At 51.6% G+C, this 19,154-nt stretch overlaps 1 protein-coding gene across 4 annotated transcripts in view; it reads left to right on the forward strand.

Moving 5' to 3' along the window:
- kank4 (KN motif and ankyrin repeat domains 4) overlaps positions 1-19,154 on the forward strand; it is a 160,162-nt gene that overhangs the window by 114,129 nt on the left and 26,879 nt on the right. For all 4 annotated transcript variants that reach the window (XM_045687830.2, XM_045687829.2, XM_045687831.2 and 1 more), the window contains 2 exons: positions 2,046-2,321; positions 4,083-4,167. In XM_045687830.2, coding sequence (XP_045543786.2) covers positions 2,046-2,321; positions 4,083-4,167 — 361 coding nt within the window. The remainder of the gene's footprint in view (positions 1-2,045; positions 2,322-4,082; positions 4,168-19,154) is intronic.

The following is a 19,154-nucleotide window of genomic DNA, read 5'->3' on the forward strand; positions in this document are numbered from 1 at the left end:
TAAACAGCCTGGAAATTTCCAGAAAATGATGTCTTGGCTTTAGAAGCTTCTGGTAGGCTAATTGACATAATTTGAGTCAATTGGAGGTGTACCTGTGGATGTATTTCAAGGCCTACCTTCAAACTCAGTGCCTCTTTGCTTGACATCATGGGAAAATCAAAAGAAATCAGCCAAGACCTCAGAATAAAAATTGTAGACCTCCACAAGTCTGGTTCATCCTTGGGAGCAATTTCCAAACGCCTGAAGGTACCACGTTCATCTGTACAGACAATAGTACGCAAGTATAAACACCATGGGACCACGCAGCCGTCATACCGCTCAGGAAGGAGACCCGTTCTGTCTCCTAGAGATGAACGTACTTTGGTGTGAAAAGTGCAAATCAATCCCAGAATAACAGTGAAGATGCTTGTGAAGATGCTGGAGGAAGCAGGTACAAAATTATCTATATCCACAGTAAAACGAGTCCTATATTGAGATAACCTGAAAGGCTGCTCAGTAAGGAAGAAGCCACTGCTCCAAAACCGCCATTAGAAAGCCAGACTACGGTTTGCAACTGCACATGGGGAAAAAGATCATACTTTTTGGAGAAATGTCCTCTCGTCTGATGAAACAAAAATAGAACTGTTTGGCCATAATGACCATTGTTATGTTTGGAGGAATAAGGGGGAGGCTTGCAAGCCGAAGAACACCATCCCAACCATGAAGCACAGGGGTGGCAGGATCATGTTGTGGGGCTGCTTTGCTGCAGGAGAGACTGGTGCACTTCACAAAATAGATGGCATCATGAGGAGAAAATGATGTGGATATATTGAAGCAACATCTCAAGACATCAGTCAGGAAGTTACAGCTTGGTTGCAAATGGGTCTTCCAAATGGACAATGACCCCAAGCATACTTCCAAAGTTGTGGCAAAAAGGCTTATGGACAACAAAGTCAAGGTATTGGAGTGGCCATCACAATTCCCTGAACTCAATCCTATAGAACATTTGTGGGCAGAACTGAAAAAGCGTGTGCGAGCAAGGAGGCCTACAAACCTGACTCAGTTACATCAGCTCTGTCAGGAGGAATGGGGCGAAATTCACCCAACTTATTGTGGGAAGTTTGTGGAAGGCTACCCGAAATGTTTGACCCAAGTTAAACAATTTAAAGGCAATGCTACCAAATACTAATTGAGTGTATGTAAACTTCTGACCCACTGGGAATGTGATGAAAGAAATAAAAGCTAAAATCAATAATTCTCTCTACTATTATTCTGACATTTCACATTCTTAAAATAAAGTGGTGATCCTAACTGACCTAAGACAGGGAATTTTTACTAGGATTAAATGTCAGGAATTGTGAAAACTGAGTTTAAATGTATTTGGCTAAGGTGTATGTAAACTTCCGACTTCAACTGTATCGATTTCGTCAACTATTTCTGAGTGGAATATTCTCACCTTTTAGATTTCTAAAGGGTTTACTGTGTCAGGTTATGGTTTCCCCTGACCCCTGAGCTAAACCAGGAAGTGGGTGCTCTTTATCCTGCCTCTGCTCAGATGTTTCCTCCATGCCCTCCTTGTTCCTAATAACAACATAGCCTTGAGAAAACATATACACAAACACACACACTGCCTTGAGAACACAGCACAGACTTCCCTCCTTCAGACTGTGATCACATGAACTCTCCTTACACTGCCTCTATTCGCCCCTCTCCCTTAGGAATTCTGTGAATTCTGCGGCTCCTGAAAGATCGGTTCACAAACATCCATGAAGGAACAGTATTCTCTGTATTCTCTGATCAAGGGCCCTATAGAAGTTCCATGAACCATCTATTCATAACATCCTAAAGATGAATGTCCCTAAATATACTTCACAAGGCCATGTTCTCACTGCTCACAGATTCCAAGATGTTACACATCAATGTTAGGTAAATGGCCAGCCCTGTGAGTAAATAGCCAGAACACATCGGGCTGAATTACCTTTTCTTGTCATATCTTGGTACTTTGTAAGTCTCTTGGTACTTCAGTCGTCTCATTGATGCTGTTTGTTTGTGTTGTTAATGACCAGGTATGAGACCACCTCCAGTGAGGAGGAGTCGAGCGGGGAGGAGAAGGAGGAGGCCGAGGAGGTGGACAGCTCTGAGCCCGAGGAGATGCAGGAGGATCAGGAGAAGAAGGAGCAGCAGGAGGAGGGAGCTGGAGAATCCCAGGGCCAGGGAGAGGCCACTGCCACAGGAGAGATGGCCCAGGGAACAGGAGCCCAGGCTGGGGAGATAGAGGGCCAGGGAGACCCTCAGGACCCAGAGACCAGCCAGGCACTCCTGGAGGAGCAGCCAGAAGCAGGGTGAGACAGGACTTCTTGATCAAGGTTCTTCACTTTTGCAGAAAATATCCATCTCAGTGGAGGTCTTCTGAAATGAAATTAACTGTGAACAAACCATCTGCAAAGAAAATGTAAAAATATACAGTTAGCCGAACAAGTATAAATGGCACCTCTATTCAGACCCCTCTCATCCCACTGAGGTCTCCTTATGGCAGCCTACGTCTATCCTTCATCCCCAATGTGTCTACTCTCGTCTCTGATGTCAGAAACACAATCCAGGTCTTTGTTCAGGTGAGGGCCAGCTGCATCCTGCCTGGAGCCTTCAGTGTAGAGCCTTCAGTCTAGAGTCTTCAGGGACAAATGAGAGCAGAATGAGAGGTGCTGAGTGAAACATTAATACAAAAACCATCCTCTGCTGGGGCCCGGTCCTATAATGGTCTGGCCCCAAGAGCTGACCCCTTCTGCTTCGTGCACACACACACACACACACACACACACACACACACACACACACACACACACACACACACACACACACACACACACACACACACACACACACACACACACACACACACACACACACACACGGAGTGAGGCATGATTCAGTGACAGGGAGGATTTGTGGGATATGTTGACTTCTTGACTCTGTCTCAGAAACAAGGCCTGAGGGGGTTTGTTTCTAATGCTGATCTACTGTATGATTATCACAAGGCCTGAGGGGGTTTGTTTCTAATGCTGATCTACTGTATGATTATCACAAGGCCTGACATCTTTTGAAACACTTAATTTCCCGACTGCCATTTATGATAATTGACTCGACCATTGCAGCATTACTAAAATATGTCTGTCTGTCATTATGAATTGTTAGGAAAGGTGACTAAATGTTATGTTATGCTATGAAAGGTGACTAAATATTATGTTATGAAAGTACCAAGAAATGTTATGTCATGCTTTGAAAGGTGACTAAATATTATGTTATGAAAGGTGGCTAAATGTTATGTCATGCTATGAAAGGTGACAAAATATTATGTTATGAAAGGTGGCTAAATGTTATGTCATGTTATGAAAGGTGACTAAATATTATGTTATGGAAGATGGCTAAATGTTATGTTATGTAAGGTGACTAAATATTATGTTATGAAAGGTGGCTAAATGTTATGTCATGTTATGAAAGGTGACTAAATATTATGTTATGGAAGGTGGCTAAATGTTATGTTATGTAAGGTGACTAAATATTATGTTATGAAAGGTGGCTAAATGTTATGTCATGCTATGAAAGGTGACGAAATATTATGTTATGAAAGGTGGCTAAATATTATGTTATGCTATGAAAGGTGACAAAATATTATGTTATGAAAGGTGGCTAAATGTTATGTTATGTAAGGTGACTAAACATTATGTTATGAAAGTTGACTAAATATTATGTTATGAAAGGTGACTAAATGTTATGTAATGGAAGGTGACTAAATGTTATGTAAGGTGACTAAATATTATGGTATGAAAGGTGACTTAATGTTATGTTATGTAAGGTGACTAAATATTATGTTATGAAAGGTGACTAAATATTATGTTATGAAAGGTGGCCAAATGTTATGCTATGAAAGGTGACTAAATGTTATGTTATGGAAGGTGACTAAATGTTATGTAAGGTGACTAAATATTATGTTATGTAAGGTGGATAAATATTATGTTATGTAAGGTGGATAAATGTTATGTTATGTAAGGTGGCTAAATGTTATGTTATGACAGGTGGCTAAATGTTATGTTATGTATACACAGGGAGACGATAGATAAGGACTTCATGGAGGCGTGTCACTACATTAAGGATCGTATGGCAGAGGTGGCAACCCCTGATAAAGAAATGGTGAGAACATTTTTCCTCTAAAGTCCAAACAGTAGTGCCTGAGGTTGGTCGCGCTGTTAAAGTCGCCACTCTTGTCACATAATGTGATCCCCGGCCTGTGCGGGACTTCGACCCCACCAGTCTTCACACTATGTACCCTCCATCTGTCTCCCACCTCCACAATGTCCCTCCATCTGTCTCCCAGCTCCACTATGTCCCTCCATCTGTCTTCCAGCTCACTATGAACCCTCCATCTGTCTCCCAACTCCACTATGAACCCTCCATCTGTCTCCCAGCTCCACTATGAACCCTCCATCTGTCTCCCAGCTCCACTATGTCCCTCCATCTGTCTCCCAGCTCCACTATGTCCCTCCATCTGTCTCCCAGCTCCACTATGTCCCTCCATCTGTCTCCCAGCTCCACTATGAACCCTCCATCTGTCTCCCAGCTCCACTATGTCCCTCCATCTGTCTCCCAGCTCCACTATGTCCCTCCATCTGTCTCCCAGCTCAACTATGTCCCTCCATCTGTCTCCCAGCTCCACTATGTCCCTCCATCTGTCTCCCAGCTCCACTATGAACCCTCCATCTGTCTCCCAGCTCCACTATGTACCCTCCATCTGTCTCCCAGCTCCACTATGTCCCTCCATCTGTCTCCCAGCTCCACTATGTCCCTCCATCTGTCTCCCAGCTCCACTATGTACCCTCCATCTGTCTCCCAGCTCCACTATGAACCCTCCATCTGTCTCCCAGCTCCACTATGAACCCTCCATCTGTCTCCCAGCTCCACTATGAACCCTCCATCTGTCTCCCAGCTCCACTATGTCCCTCCATCTGTCTCCCAGCTCCACTATGAACCCTCCATCTGTCTCCCAGCTCCACTATGTCCCTCCATCTGTCTCCCAGCTCCACTATGTCCCTCCATCTGTCTCCCAGCTCCACTATGAACCCTCCATCTGTCTCCCAGCTCCACTATGTCCCTCCATCTGTCTCCCAGCTCCACTATGTCCCTCCATCTGTCTCCCAGCTCCACTTGTCCCTCATCTGTCTCCCAGCTCACTATGAACCCCCATCTGTCTCCCAGCTCCACTATGTCCCTCCATCTGTCTCCCAGCTCCACTATGAACCCTCCATCTGTCTCCCAGCTCCACTATGTCCCTCCATCTGTCTCCCAGCTCCACTATGAACCCTCCATCTGTCTCCCAGCTCCACTATGTCCCTCCATCTCTCTCCCAGCTCACAATGAACCCTCCATCTGTCTCCCAGCTCCACTATGAACCCTCCATCTGTCTCCCAGCTCCACTATGAACCCTCCATCTGTCTCCCAGCTCCACTATGAACCCTCCATCTGTCTCCCAGCTCCACTATGTCCCTCCATCTGTCTCCCAGCTCCACTATGAACCCTCCATCTGTCTCCCAGCTCCACTATGAACCCTCCATCTGTCTCCCAGCTCCACAATGTACCCTCCATCTGTCTCCCAGCTCACTATGAACCCTTCATCTGTCTCCCAGCTCCACTATGTCCCTCCATCTGTCTCCCAGATCACTATGAACCCTCCATCTGTCTCCCAGCTCCACTATGTCCCTCCATCGGTCTCCCAGCTCCACTATGAACCCTCCATCTGTCTCCCAGCTCCACTATGTCCCTCCATCTGTCTCCCAGCTCCACTGTGTCCCTCCATCTTTCTCCCAGCTCCACTATGAACCTTCCATCTGTCTCCCAGCTCACTATGAACCCTCCATCTGTCTCCCAGCTTCACTATGAACCCTCCATCTGTCTCCCAGATCACTCTGTCCCTCCATCTGTCTCCCAGCTCCACTATGTCCCTCCATCTTTCTCCCAGCTCCACAATGTCCCTCCATCTGTCTCCCAGCTCCACTATGTCCCTCCATCTGTCTCCCTTTTCCACTATGTCCCTCCATCTATCTCCCAGCTCCACTATGAACCCTCCATCTGTCTCCCTGCTCCACTATGTCCCTCCATCTGTCTCTCAGCTCCACTTTGTCCCTCCATCTGTCTCCCAGCTCCACTATGTCCCTCCATCTGTCTCCCAGCTCCACTGTGTCCCTCCATCTTTCTCCCAGCTCCACTCTGAACCCTCCATCTGTCTCCCAGCTCACTATGAACCCTCCATCTGTCTCCCAGCTTCACTATGAACCCTCCATCTGTCTCCCAGCTCCACTATGTCCCTCCATCTGTCTCCCAGCTCCACTATGTCCCTCCATCTGTCTCCCAGCTCCACTATGTCCCTCCATCTGTCTCCCAGCTCCACTATGAACCCTCCATCTGTCTCCCTGCTCCACTATGTCCCTCCATCTGTCTCCCAGCTCCACTATGTCCCTCCATCTGTCTCCCAGCTCCACTGTGTCCCTCCATCTGTCTCCCAGCTCCACTATGAACCCTCCATCTGTCTCCCAGCTCACTATGAACCATCCATCTGTCTCCCAGCTCCACTATGAACCCTCCATCTGTCTCCCAGCTCCACTATGAACCCTCCATCTGTCTCCCAGCTCCTCTATGAACCCTCCATCTGTCTCCCAGCTCACTATGAACCCTCCATCTGTCTCCCAGCTCCACTATGTACCCTCCATCTGTCTCCCAGCTCCACTATGAACCCTCCATCTGTCTCCCAGCTACACTATGAACCCTCCATCTGTCTCCCAGCTACACTATGTCCCTCCATCTATCTCCCAGCTCCAATATGTCCCTCCATCTGTCTACCAGCTGACTTTGAACCCTCCATCTGTCTCCCAGCTCTACTATGTCCCTCCATCTGTCTCCCAAATCCACTATGAACCCTCCATCTGTCTCCCAGCTCCACTATGTCCCTCCATCTGTCTCCCAGCTCCACTATGTCCCTCCATCTGTCTCCCAGCTCCACTATGTCCCTCCATCTGTCTCCCAGCTCCACTATGAACCCTCCATCTGTCTCCCTGCTCCACTATGTCCCTCCATCTGTCTCCCAGCTCCACTATGTCCCTCCATCTGTCTCCCAGCTCCACTGTGTCCCTCCATCTGTCTCCCAGCTCCACTATGAACCCTCCATCTGTCTCCCAGCTCACTATGAACCATCCATCTGTCTCCCAGCTCCACTATGAACCCTCCATCTGTCTCCCAGCTCCACTATGAACCCTCCATCTGTCTCCCAGCTCCTCAATGAACCCTCCATCTGTCTCCCAGCTCACTATGAACCCTCCATCTGTCTCCCAGCTCCACTATGTACCCTCCATCTGTCTCCCAGCTCCACTATGAACCCTCCATCTGTCTCCCAGCTACACTATGATCCCTCCATCTGTCTCCCAGCTACACTATGTCCCTCCATCTATCTCCCAGCTCCAATATGTCCCTCCATCTGTCTACCAGCTCACTTTGAACCCTCCATCTGTCTCCCAGCTCTACTATGTCCTTCCATCTGTCTCCCAAGTCCACTATGAACCCTCCATCTGTCTCCCAGCTCACAATGAACCTCCATCTGTCTCCCAGCTCCACTATGTCCCTCCATCTGTCTCCCAGCTCCACTATGAACCCTCCATCTGTCTCCCAGCTCCACTATGAACCCTCCATCTGTCTCCCAGCTCCACTATGAACCCTCCATCTGTCTCCCAGCTCCACTATGTCCCTCCATCTGTCTCCCAGCTCCACTGTGTCCCTCCATCTTTCTCCCAGCTCCACTATGAACCCTCCATCTGTCTCCCAGCTCACTATGAACCCTCCATCTGTCTCCCAGCTTCACTATGAACCCTCCATCTGTCTCCCAGATCACTCTGTCCCTCCATCTGTCTCCCAGCTCCACTATGTCCCTCCATCTTTCTCCCAGCTCCACAATGTCCCTCCATCTGTCTCCCAGCTCCACTATGTCCCTCCATCTGTCTCCCTTTTCCACTATGTCCCTCCATCTGTCTCCCAGCTCCACTATGAACCCTCCATCTGTCTCCCTGCTCCACTATGTCCCTCCATCTGTCTCTCAGCTCCACTTTGTCCCTCCATCTGTCTCCCAGCTCCACTATGTCCCTCCATCTGTCTCCCAGCTCCACTGTGTCCCTCCATCTTTCTCCCAGCTCCACTCTGAACCCTCCATCTGTCTCCCAGCTCACTATGAACCCTCCATCTGTCTCCCAGCTTCACTATGAACCCTCCATCTGTCTCCCAGCTCCACTATGTCCCTCCATCTGTCTCCCAGCTCCACTATGTCCCTCCATCTGTCTCCCAGCTCCACTATGTCCCTCCATCTGTCTCCCAGCTCCACTATGAACCCTCCATCTGTCTCCCTGCTCCACTATGTCCCTCCATCTGTCTCCCAGCTCCACTATGTCCCTCCATCTGTCTCCCAGCTCCACTGTGTCCCTCCATCTGTCTCCCAGCTCCACTATGAACCCTCCATCTGTCTCCCAGCTCACTATGAACCATCCATCTGTCTCCCAGCTCCACTATGAACCCTCCATCTGTCTCCCAGCTCCACTATGAACCCTCCATCTGTCTCCCAGCTCCTCTATGAACCCTCCATCTGTCTCCCAGCTCACTATGAACCCTCCATCTGTCTCCCAGCTCCACTATGTACCCTCCATCTGTCTCCCAGCTCCACTATGAACCCTCCATCTGTCTCCCAGCTACACTATGAACCCTCCATCTGTCTCCCAGCTACACTATGTCCCTCCATCTATCTCCCAGCTCCAATATGTCCCTCCATCTGTCTACCAGCTGACTTTGAACCCTCCATCTGTCTCCCAGCTCTACTATGTCCCTCCATCTGTCTCCCAAATCCACTATGAACCCTCCATCTGTCTCCCAGCTCCACTATGTCCCTCCATCTGTCTCCCAGCTCCACTATGTCCCTCCATCTGTCTCCCAGCTCCAATATGTCCCTACATCTGTCTCCCAGCTCCACTATGAACCCTCCATCTGTCTCCCTGCTCCACTATGTCCCTCCATCTGTCTCCCAGCTCCACTATGTCCCTCCATCTGTCTCCCAGCTCCACTGTGTCCCTCCATCTGTCTCCCAGCTCCACTATGAACCCTCCATCTGTCTCCCAGCTCACTATGAACCATCCATCTGTCTCCCAGCTCCACTATGAACCCTCCATCTGTCTCCCAGCTCCACTATGAACCCTCCATCTGTCTCCCAGCTCCTCAATTAACCCTCCATCTGTCTCCCAGCTCACTATGAACCCTCCATCTGTCTCCCAGCTCCACTATGTACCCTCCATCTGTCTCCCAGCTCCACTATGAACCCTCCATCTGTCTCCCAGCTACACTATGAACCCTCCATCTGTCTCCCAGCTACACTATGTCCCTCCATCTATCTCCCAGCTCCAATATGTCCCTCCATCTGTCTACCAGCTCACTTTGAACCCTCCATCTGTCTCCCAGCTCTACTATGTCCTTCCATCTGTCTCCCAAGTCCACTATGAACCCTCCATCTGTCTCCCAGCTCACAATGAACCTCCATCTGTCTCCCAGCTCCACTATGTCCCTCCATCTGTCTCCCAGCTCCACTATGAACCATCCATCTGTCTCCCAGCTCCACTATGTCCCTCCATCTGTCTCCCAGCTCCACTGTGTCCCTCCATCTGTCTCCCAGCTCCACTATGAACCCTCCATCTGTCTCCCAGCTCACTATGAACCATCCATCTGTCTCCCAGCTCCACTATGAACCCTCCATCTGTCTCCCAGCTCCACTATGAACCCTCCATCTGTCTCCCAGCTCCTCAATGAACCCTCCATCTGTCTCCCAGCTCACTATGAACCCTCCATCTGTCTCCCAGCTCCACTATGTACCCTCCATCTGTCTCCCAGCTCCACTATGAACCCTCCATCTGTCTCCCAGCTACACTATGAACCCTCCATCTGTCTCCCAGCTACACTATGTCCCTCCATCTATCTCCCAGCTCCAATATGTCCCTCCATCTGTCTACCAGCTCACTTTGAACCCTCCATCTGTCTCCCAGCTCTACTATGTCCTTCCATCTGTCTCCCAAGTCCACTATGAACCCTCCATCTGTCTCCCAGCTCACAATGAACCTCCATCTGTCTCCCAGCTCCACTATGTCCCTCCATCTGTCTCCCAGCTCCACTATGAACCCTCCATCTGTCTCCCAGCTCCACTATGTCCCTCCATCTGTCTCCCAGCTCCACTATGAACCCTCCATCTGTCTCCCAGCTCACTATGAACCCTCCATCTGTCTCCCAGCTCCACTATGAACCCTCCATCTGTCTCCCAGCTCCACTATGAACCCTCCATCTGTCTCCCAGCTCCACTATGAACCCTCCATCTGTCTCCCAGCTCACTATGAATCCTCCATCTGTCTCCCAGCTCCACTATGTACCCTCCATATGTCTCCCAGCTCCACTATGAACCATCCATCTGTCTCCCAGCTCAGTATGAACCCTCCATCTGTCTCCCAGCTCCACTATGAACCCTCCATCTGTCTCCCAGCTCACTATGAACCCTCAATCTGTCTCCCAACTCACTATGAACCCTTCATCTGTCTCCCAGCTCCACAATGTCCCTCCATCTGTCTCCCAGCTCCACTATGTCCCTCCATCTGTGTCCCAGCTCCACTATGTCCCTCCATCTGTCTCCCAGCTCCACTATGTCCTTCCATCTGTCTCCCAGCTCCACTATGTCCCTCCATCTGTCTCCCAGCTCACTATGAACCCTCCATCTGTCTCCCAGCTCCACTATTCACCCTCCATCTGTCTCCCAGCTCCACTATGTCCCTCCATCTGTCTCCCAGCTCCACTATGAACCCTCCATCTGTCTCCCAGCTCCACTATGTCCCTCCATCTGTCTCCAAGCTCCACTATGTCCCTCCATCTGTCTCCCAGCTCCACTATGAACCCTCCATCTGTCTCCCAGCTCCACTATGAACCCTCCATCTGTCTCCCAGCTCACTATGAATCCTCCATCTGTCTCCCAGCTCCACTATGTACCCTCCATATGTCTCCCAGCTCCACTATGAACCATCCATCTGTCTCCCAGCTCAGTATGAACCCTCCATCTGTCTCCCAGCTCCACTATGAACCCTCCATCTGTCTCCCAGCTCACTATGAACCCTCAATCTGTCTCCCAACTCACTATGAACTCTGCATCTGTCTCCCAGCTCCACAATGTCCCTCCATCTGTCTCCCAGCTCCACAATGTCCCTCCATCTGTCTCCCAGCTCCACTATGTCCCTCCATCTGTGTCCCAGCTCCACTATGTCCCTCCATCTGTCTCCCAGCTCCACTATGTCCTTCCATCTGTCTCCCAGCTCCACTATGTCCCTCCATCTGTCTCCCAGCTCACTATGAACCCTCCATCTGTCTCCCAGCTCCACTATTCACCCTCCATCTGTCTCCCAGCTCCACTATGTCCCTCCATCTGTCTCCCAGCTCCACTATGAACCCTCCATCTGTCTCCCAGCTCCACTATGTCCCTCCATCTGTCTCCAAGCTCCACTATGTCCCTCCATCTGTCTCCCAGCTCCACTATGAACCCTCCATCTGTCTCCCAGCTCCACTATGTCCCTCCATCTGTCTCCCAGCTCCACTATGTCCCTACATCTGTCTCCCAGCTCCACTATGTCCCTCCATCTGTCTCCCAGCTCCACTATGAACCCTCCATCTGTCTCCCAGCTCACTATGAACCCTCCATCTGTTTCCCAGCTCCACTATGAACCCTCCATCTGTCTCCCAGCTCCACTATGAACCCTCCATCTGTCTCCCAGCTCCACTATGAACCCTCCATCTGTCTCCCAGCTCACTATGAACCCTCTATCTGTCTCCCAGCTCACTATGAACCCTCCATCTGTCTCCCAGCTCCACTATGAACCCTCCATCTGTCTCCCAGCTCCACTATGAACCCTCCATCTGTCTCCCAGCTCCACTATGAACCCTCCATCTGTCTCCCAGCTCCACTATGAACCCTCCATCTGTCTCCCAGCTCACTATGAACCCTCCATCTGTCTCCCAGCTCCACTATGTACCCTCCGTCTGTCTCCCAGCTCCACTATGAACCCTCCATCTGTCTCCCAGCTCCACTATGAACCCTCCATCTGTCTCCCAGCTCCACTATGAACCTTCCATCTGTCTCCCAGCTCACTAAGAACCCTCCATCTGTCTCCCAGCTCCACTATGTACCCTCCATCTGTCTCCCAGCTCACTATGAACCCTCCATCTGTCTCCCAGCTCACTATGAACTCTCCATCTGTCTCCCACCTCCACAATGTCCCTCCATCTGTCTCCCAGCTCCACAATGTCCCTCCATCTGTCTCCCAGCTCCACTATGTCCCTCCATCTGTCTCCCAGCTCCACTATGTCCCTCCATCTGTCTCCCTGCTCCACTATGTCCCTCCATCTGTCTCTCAGCTCCACTTTGTCCCTCCATCTGTCTCCCAGCTCCACTATGTCCCTCCATCTGTCTCCCAGCTCCACTGTGTCCCTCCATCTTTCTCCCAGCTCCACTATGAACCCTCCATCTGTCTCCCAGCTCACTATGAACCCTCCATCTGTCTCCCAGCTTCACTATGAACCCTCCATCTGTCTCCCAGATCACTATGTCCCTCCATCTGTCTCCCAGCTCCACTATGAACCCATCTGTCTCCCACCTCCACTATGTCCCTCCATCTGTCTCCCAGCTCCACTATGTCCCTCCATCTCTCTCCCAGCTCCACTATGTCCCTCCATCTGTCTCCCAGCTCCACTATGTCCCTCCATCTGTCTCCCAGCTCCACTGTGTCCCTCCATCTGTCTCCCAGCTCCACTATGAACCCTCCATCTGTCTCCCAGCTCACTATGAACCATCCATCTGTCTCCCAGCTCCACTATGAACCCTCCATCTGTCTCCCAGCTCCACTATGAACCCTCCATCTGTCTCCCAGCTCCTCTATGAACCCTCCATCTGTCTCCCAGCTCACTATGAACCCTCCATCTGTCTCCCAGCTCCACTATGTACCCTCCATCTGTCTCCCAGCTCCACTATGAACCCTCCATCTGTCTCCCAGCTACACTATGAACCCTCCATCTGTCTCCCAGCTACACTATGTCCCTCCATCTATCTCCCAGCTCCAATATGTCCCTCCATCTGTCTACCAGCTCACTTTGAACCCTCCATCTGTCTCCCAGCTCTACTATGTCCTTCCATCTGTCTCCCAAGTCCACTATGAACCCTCCATCTGTCTCCCAGCTCACAATGAACCTCCATCTGTCTCCCAGCTCCACTATGTCCCTCCATCTGTCTCCCAGCTCCACTATGAACCCTCCATCTGTATCCCAGCTCCACTATGTCCCTCCATCTGTCTCCCAGCTCCACTATGAACCCTCCATCTGTCTCCCAGCTCACTATGAACCCTCCATCTGTCTCCCAGCTCCACTATGAACCCTCCATCTGTCTCCCAGCTCCACTATGAACCCTCCATCTGTCTCCCAGCTCCACTATGAACCCTCCATCTGTCTCCCAGCTCACTATGAATCCTCCATCTGTCTCCCAGCTCCACTATGTACCCTCCATATGTCTCCCAGCTCCACTATGAACCATCCATCTGTCTCCCAGCTCAGTATGAACCCTCAATCTGTCTCCCAGCTCCACTATGAACCCTCCATCTGTCTCCCAGCTCACTATGAACCCTCAATCTGTCTCCCAACTCACTATGAACTCTCCATCTGTCTCCCAGCTCCACAATGTCCCTCCATCTGTCTCCCAGCTCCACAATGTCCCTCCATCTGTCTCCCAGCTCCACTATGTCCCTCCATCTGTGTCCCAGCTCCACTATGTCCCTCCATCTGTCTCCCAGCTCCACTATGTCCTTCCATCTGTCTCCCAGCTCCACTATGTCCCTCCATCTGTCTCCCAGCTCACTATGAACCCTCCATCTGTCTCCCAGCTCCACTATTCACCCTCCATCTGTCTCCCAGCTCCACTATGTCCCTCCATCTGTCTCCCAGCTCCACTATGAACCCTCCATCTGTCTCCCAGCTCCACTATGTCCCTCCATCTGTCTCCCAGCTCCACTATGTCCCTCCATCTGTCTCCCAGCTCCACTATGAACCCTCCATCTGTCTCCCAGCTCCACTATGTCCCTCCATCTGTCTCCCAGCTCCACTATGTCCCTACATCTGTCTCCCAGCTCCACTATGTCCCTCCATCTGTCTCCCAGCTCCACTATGAACCCTCCATCTGTCTCCCAGCTCACTATGAACCCTCCATCTGTTTCCCAGCTCCACTATGAACCCTCCATCTGTCTCCCAGCTCCACTATGAACCCTCCATCTGTCTCCCAGCTCCACTATGAACCCTCCATCTGTCTCCCAGCTCACTATGAACCCTCTATCTGTCTCCCAGCTCACTATGAACCCTCCATCTGTCTCCCAGCTCCACTATGAACCCTCCATCTGTCTCCCAGCTCCACTATGAACCCTCCATCTGTCTCCCAGCTCCACTATGAACCCTCCATCTGTCTCCCAGCTCACTATGAACCCTCCATCTGTCTCCCAGCTCCACTATGTACCCTCCGTCTGTCTCCCAGCTCCACTATGAACCCTCCATCTGTCTCCCAGCTCCACTATGTACCCTCCGTCTGTCTCCCAGCTCCACTATGAACCCTCCATCTGTCTCCCAGCTCCACTATGAACCCTCCATCTGTCTCCCAGCTCCACTATGAACCTTCCATCTGTCTCCCAGCTCACTAAGAACCCTCCATCTGTCTCCCAGCTCCACTATGTACCCTCCATCTGTCTCCCAGCTCACTATGAACCCTCCATCTGTCTCCCAGCTCACTATGAACTCTCCATCTGTCTCCCACCTCCACAATGTCCCTCCATCTGTCTCCCAGCTCCACAATGTCCCTCCATCTGTCTCCCAGCTCCACTATGTCCCTCCATCTGTCTCCCAGCTCCACTATGTCCCTCCATCTGTCTCCCTGCTCCACTATGTCCCTCCATCTGTCTCTCAGCTCCACTTTGTCCCTCCATCTGTCTCCCAGCTCCACTATGTCCCTCCATCTGTCTCCCAGCTCCACTGTGTCCCTCCATCTTTCTCCCAGCTCCACTATGAACCCTCCATCTGTCTCCCAGCTCACTATGAACCCTCCATCTGTCTCCCAGCTTCACTATGAACCCTCCATCTGTCTCCCAGATCACTATGTCCCTCCATCTGTCTCCCAGCTCCACTATGAACCCATCTGTCTCCCACCTCCACTATGTCCCTCCATCTGTCTCCCAGCTCCACTATGTCCCTCCATCTGTCTCCCAGCTCCACTATGTCCCTCCATCTGTCTCCCAGCTCCACTATGTCCCTCCATCTGTCTCCCAGCTCCACTATGTCCCTCCATCTGTCTCCCAGCTCCACTATGAACCCTCCATCTGTCTCCCTGCTCCACTATGTCCCTCCATCTGTCTCCCAGCTCCACTATGTCCCTCCATCTGTCTCCCAGCTCCACTGTGTCCCTCCATCTGTCTCCCAGCTCCACTATGAACCCTCCATCTGTCTCCCAGCTCACTATGAACCATCCATCTGTCTCCCAGCTCCACTATGAACCCTCCATCTGTCTCCCAGCTCCACTATGAACCCTCCATCTGTCTCCCAGCTCCTCTATGAACCCTCCATCTGTCTCCCAGCTCACTATGAACCCTCCATCTGTCTCCCAGCTCCACTATGTACCCTCCATCTGTCTCCCAGCTCCACTATGAACCCTCCATCTGTCTCCCAGCTACACTATGAACCCTCCATCTGTCTCCCAGCTACACTATGTCCCTCCATCTATCTCCCAGCTCCAATATGTCCCTCCATCTGTCTACCAGCTCACTTTGAACCCTCCATCTGTCTCCCAGCTCTACTATGTCCTTCCATCTGTCTCCCAAGTCCACTATGAACCCTCCATCTGTCTCCCAGCTCACAATGAACCTCCATCTGTCTCCCAGCTCCACTATGTCCCTCCATCTGTCTCCCAGCTCCACTATGAACCCTCCATCTGTATCCCAGCTCCACTATGTCCCTCCATCTGTCTCCCAGCTCCACTATGAACCCTCCATCTGTCTCCCAGCTCACTATGAACCCTCCATCTGTCTCCCAGCTCCACTATGAACCCTCCATCTGTCTCCCAGCTCCACTATGAACCCTCCATCTGTCTCCCAGCTCCACTATGAACCCTCCATCTGTCTCCCAGCTCACTATGAATCCTCCATCTGTCTCCCAGCTCCACTATGTACCCTCCATATGTCTCCCAGCTCCACTATGAACCATCCATCTGTCTCCCAGCTCAGTATGAACCCTCCATCTGTCTCCCAGCTCCACTATGAACCCTCCATCTGTCTCCCAGCTCACTATGAACCCTCAATCTGTCTCCCAACATCACTATGAACCCTTCATCTGTCTCCCCAGCTCCACAATGTCCCTCCATCTGTCTCCCAGCTCCACAATGTCCCTTAATCTGTCTCCCAGCTCCACAATGTCCCTCCATCTGTCTCCCAGCTCCACTATGTCCCTCCATCTGTGTCCCAGCTCCACTATGTCCCTCCATCTGTCTCCCAGCTCCACTATGTCCTTCCATCTGTCTCCCAGCTCCACTATGTCCCTCCATCTGTCTCCCAGCTCACTATGAACCCTCCATCTGTCTCCCAGCTCCACTATTCACCCTCCATCTGTCTCCCAGCTCCACTATGTCCCTCCATCTGTCTCCCAGCTCCACTATGAACCCTCCATCTGTCTCCCAGCTCCACTATGTCCCTCCATCTGTCTCCCAGCTCCACTATGTCCCTCCATCTGTCTCCCAGCTCCACTATGAACCCTCCATCTGTCTCCCAGCTCCACTATGTCCCTCCATCTGTCTCCCAGCTCCACTATGTCCCTACATCTGTCTCCCAGCTCCACTATGTCCCTCCATCTGTCTCCCAGCTCCACTATGAACCCTCCATCTGTCTCCCAGCTCCGACCCTCCACGTCCCGCTCCCAGACCCTCCATCTGCTCCCGCTCCTGCCCCACGCTCCCGCCACTATGAACCCTCCATCTGTCTCCCAGCTCCACTATGAACCCTCCATCTGTCTCCCAGCTCCACTATGAACCCTCCATCTGTCTCCCAGCTCCACTATGAACCCTCCATCTGTCTCCCAGCTCACTATGAACCCTCCATCTGTCTCCCAGCTCCACTATGTACCCTCCGTCTGTCTCCCAGCTCCACTATGAACCCTCCATCTGTCTCCCAGCTCCACTATGAACCCTCCATCTGTCTCCCAGCTCCACTATGAACCTTCCATCTGTCTCCCAGCTCACTAAGAACCCTCCATCTGTCTCCCAGCTCCACTATGTACCCTCCATCTGTCTCCCAGCTCACTATGAACCCTCCATCTGTCTCCCAGCTCACTATGAACTCTCCATCTGTCTCCCACCTCCACAATGTCCCTCCATCTGTCTCCCAGCTCCACAATGTCCCTCCATCTGTCTCCCAGCTCCACTATGTCCCTCCATCTGTCTCCCAGCTCCACTATGTCCCTCCATCTGTCTCCCAGCTCCACTATGTCCTTCCATCTGTCTCCCAGCTCCACTATGTCCCTCCATCTGTCTCCCAGCTCACTATGAACCCTCCATCTGTCTCCCAGCTCCACTATTCACCCTCCATCTGTCTCCCAGCTCCACTATGTCCCTCCATCTGTCTCCCAGCTCCACTATGTCCCTCCATCTGTCTCCCAGCTCCACTATGTCCCTCCATCTGTCTCCCAGCTCCACTATGTCCCTCCATCTGTCTCCCAGCTCCACTATGTCCCTCCATCTGTCTCCCAGCTCCACTATGAACCCTCCATCTGTCTCCCAGCTCCACTATGAACCCTCCATCTGTCTCCCAGCTCCACAATGTCCCTCCATCTGTCTCCCAGCTCCACTATGTCCCTCCATCTGTGTCCCAGCTCCACTATGTCCCTCCATCTGTCTCCCAGCTCCACTATGTCCTTCCATCTGTCTCCCAGCTCCACTATGTCCCTCCATCTGTCTCCCAGCTCACTATGAACCCTCCATCTGTCTCCCAGCTCCACTATTCACCCTCCATCTGTCTCCCAGCTCCACTATGTCCCTCCATCTGTCTCCCAGCTCCACTATGAACCCTCCATCTGTCTCCCAGCTCCACTATGTCCCTCCATCTGTCTCCCAGCTCCACTATGTCCCTCCATCTGTCTCCCAGCTCCACTATGAACCCTCCATCTGTCTCCCAGCTCCACTATGTCCCTCCATCTGTCTCCCAGCTCCACTATGTCCCTACATCTGTCTCCCAGCTCCACTATGTCCCTCCATCTGTCTCCCAGCTCCACTATGAACCCTCCATCTGTCTCCCAGCTCACTATGAACCCTCCATCTGTTTCCCAGCTCCACTATGAACCCTCCATCTGTCTCCCAGCTCCACTATGAACCCTCCATCTGTCTCCCAGCTCCACTATGAACCCTCCATCTGTCTCCCAGCTCACTATGAACCCTCTATCTGTCTCCCAGCTCACTATGAACCCTCCATCTGTCTCCCAGCTCCACTATGAACCCTCCATCTGTCTCCCAGCTCCACTATGAACCCTCCATCTGTCTCCCAGCTCCACTATGAACCCTCCATCTGTCTCCCAGCTCACTATGAACCCTCCATCTGTCTCCCAGCTCCACTATGTACCCTCCGTCTGTCTCCCAGCTCCACTATGAACCCTCCATCTGTCTCCCAGCTCCACTATGAACCCTCCATCTGTCTCCCAGCTCCACTATGAACCTTCCATCTGTCTCCCAGCTCACTAAGAACCCTCCATCTGTCTCCCAGCTCCACTATGTACCCTCCATCTGTCTCCCAGCTCACTATGAACCCTCCATCTGTCTCCCAGCTCACTATGAACTCTCCATCTGTCTCCCACCTCCACAATGTCCCTCCATCTGTCTCCCAGCTCCACAATGTCCCTCCATCTGTCTCCCAGCTCCACTATGTCCCTCCATCTGTCTCCCAGCTCCACTATGTCCCTCCATCTGTCTCCCAGCTCCACTATGTCCTTCCATCTGTCTCCCAGCTCCACTATGT

The sequence above is a fragment of the Salmo salar genome, chromosome 10, assembly GCF_965601325.2.
Source record: "Salmo salar chromosome 10, fSalSal1, whole genome shotgun sequence".
Classification (NCBI taxonomy): domain Eukaryota; kingdom Metazoa; phylum Chordata; class Actinopteri; order Salmoniformes; family Salmonidae; genus Salmo; species Salmo salar.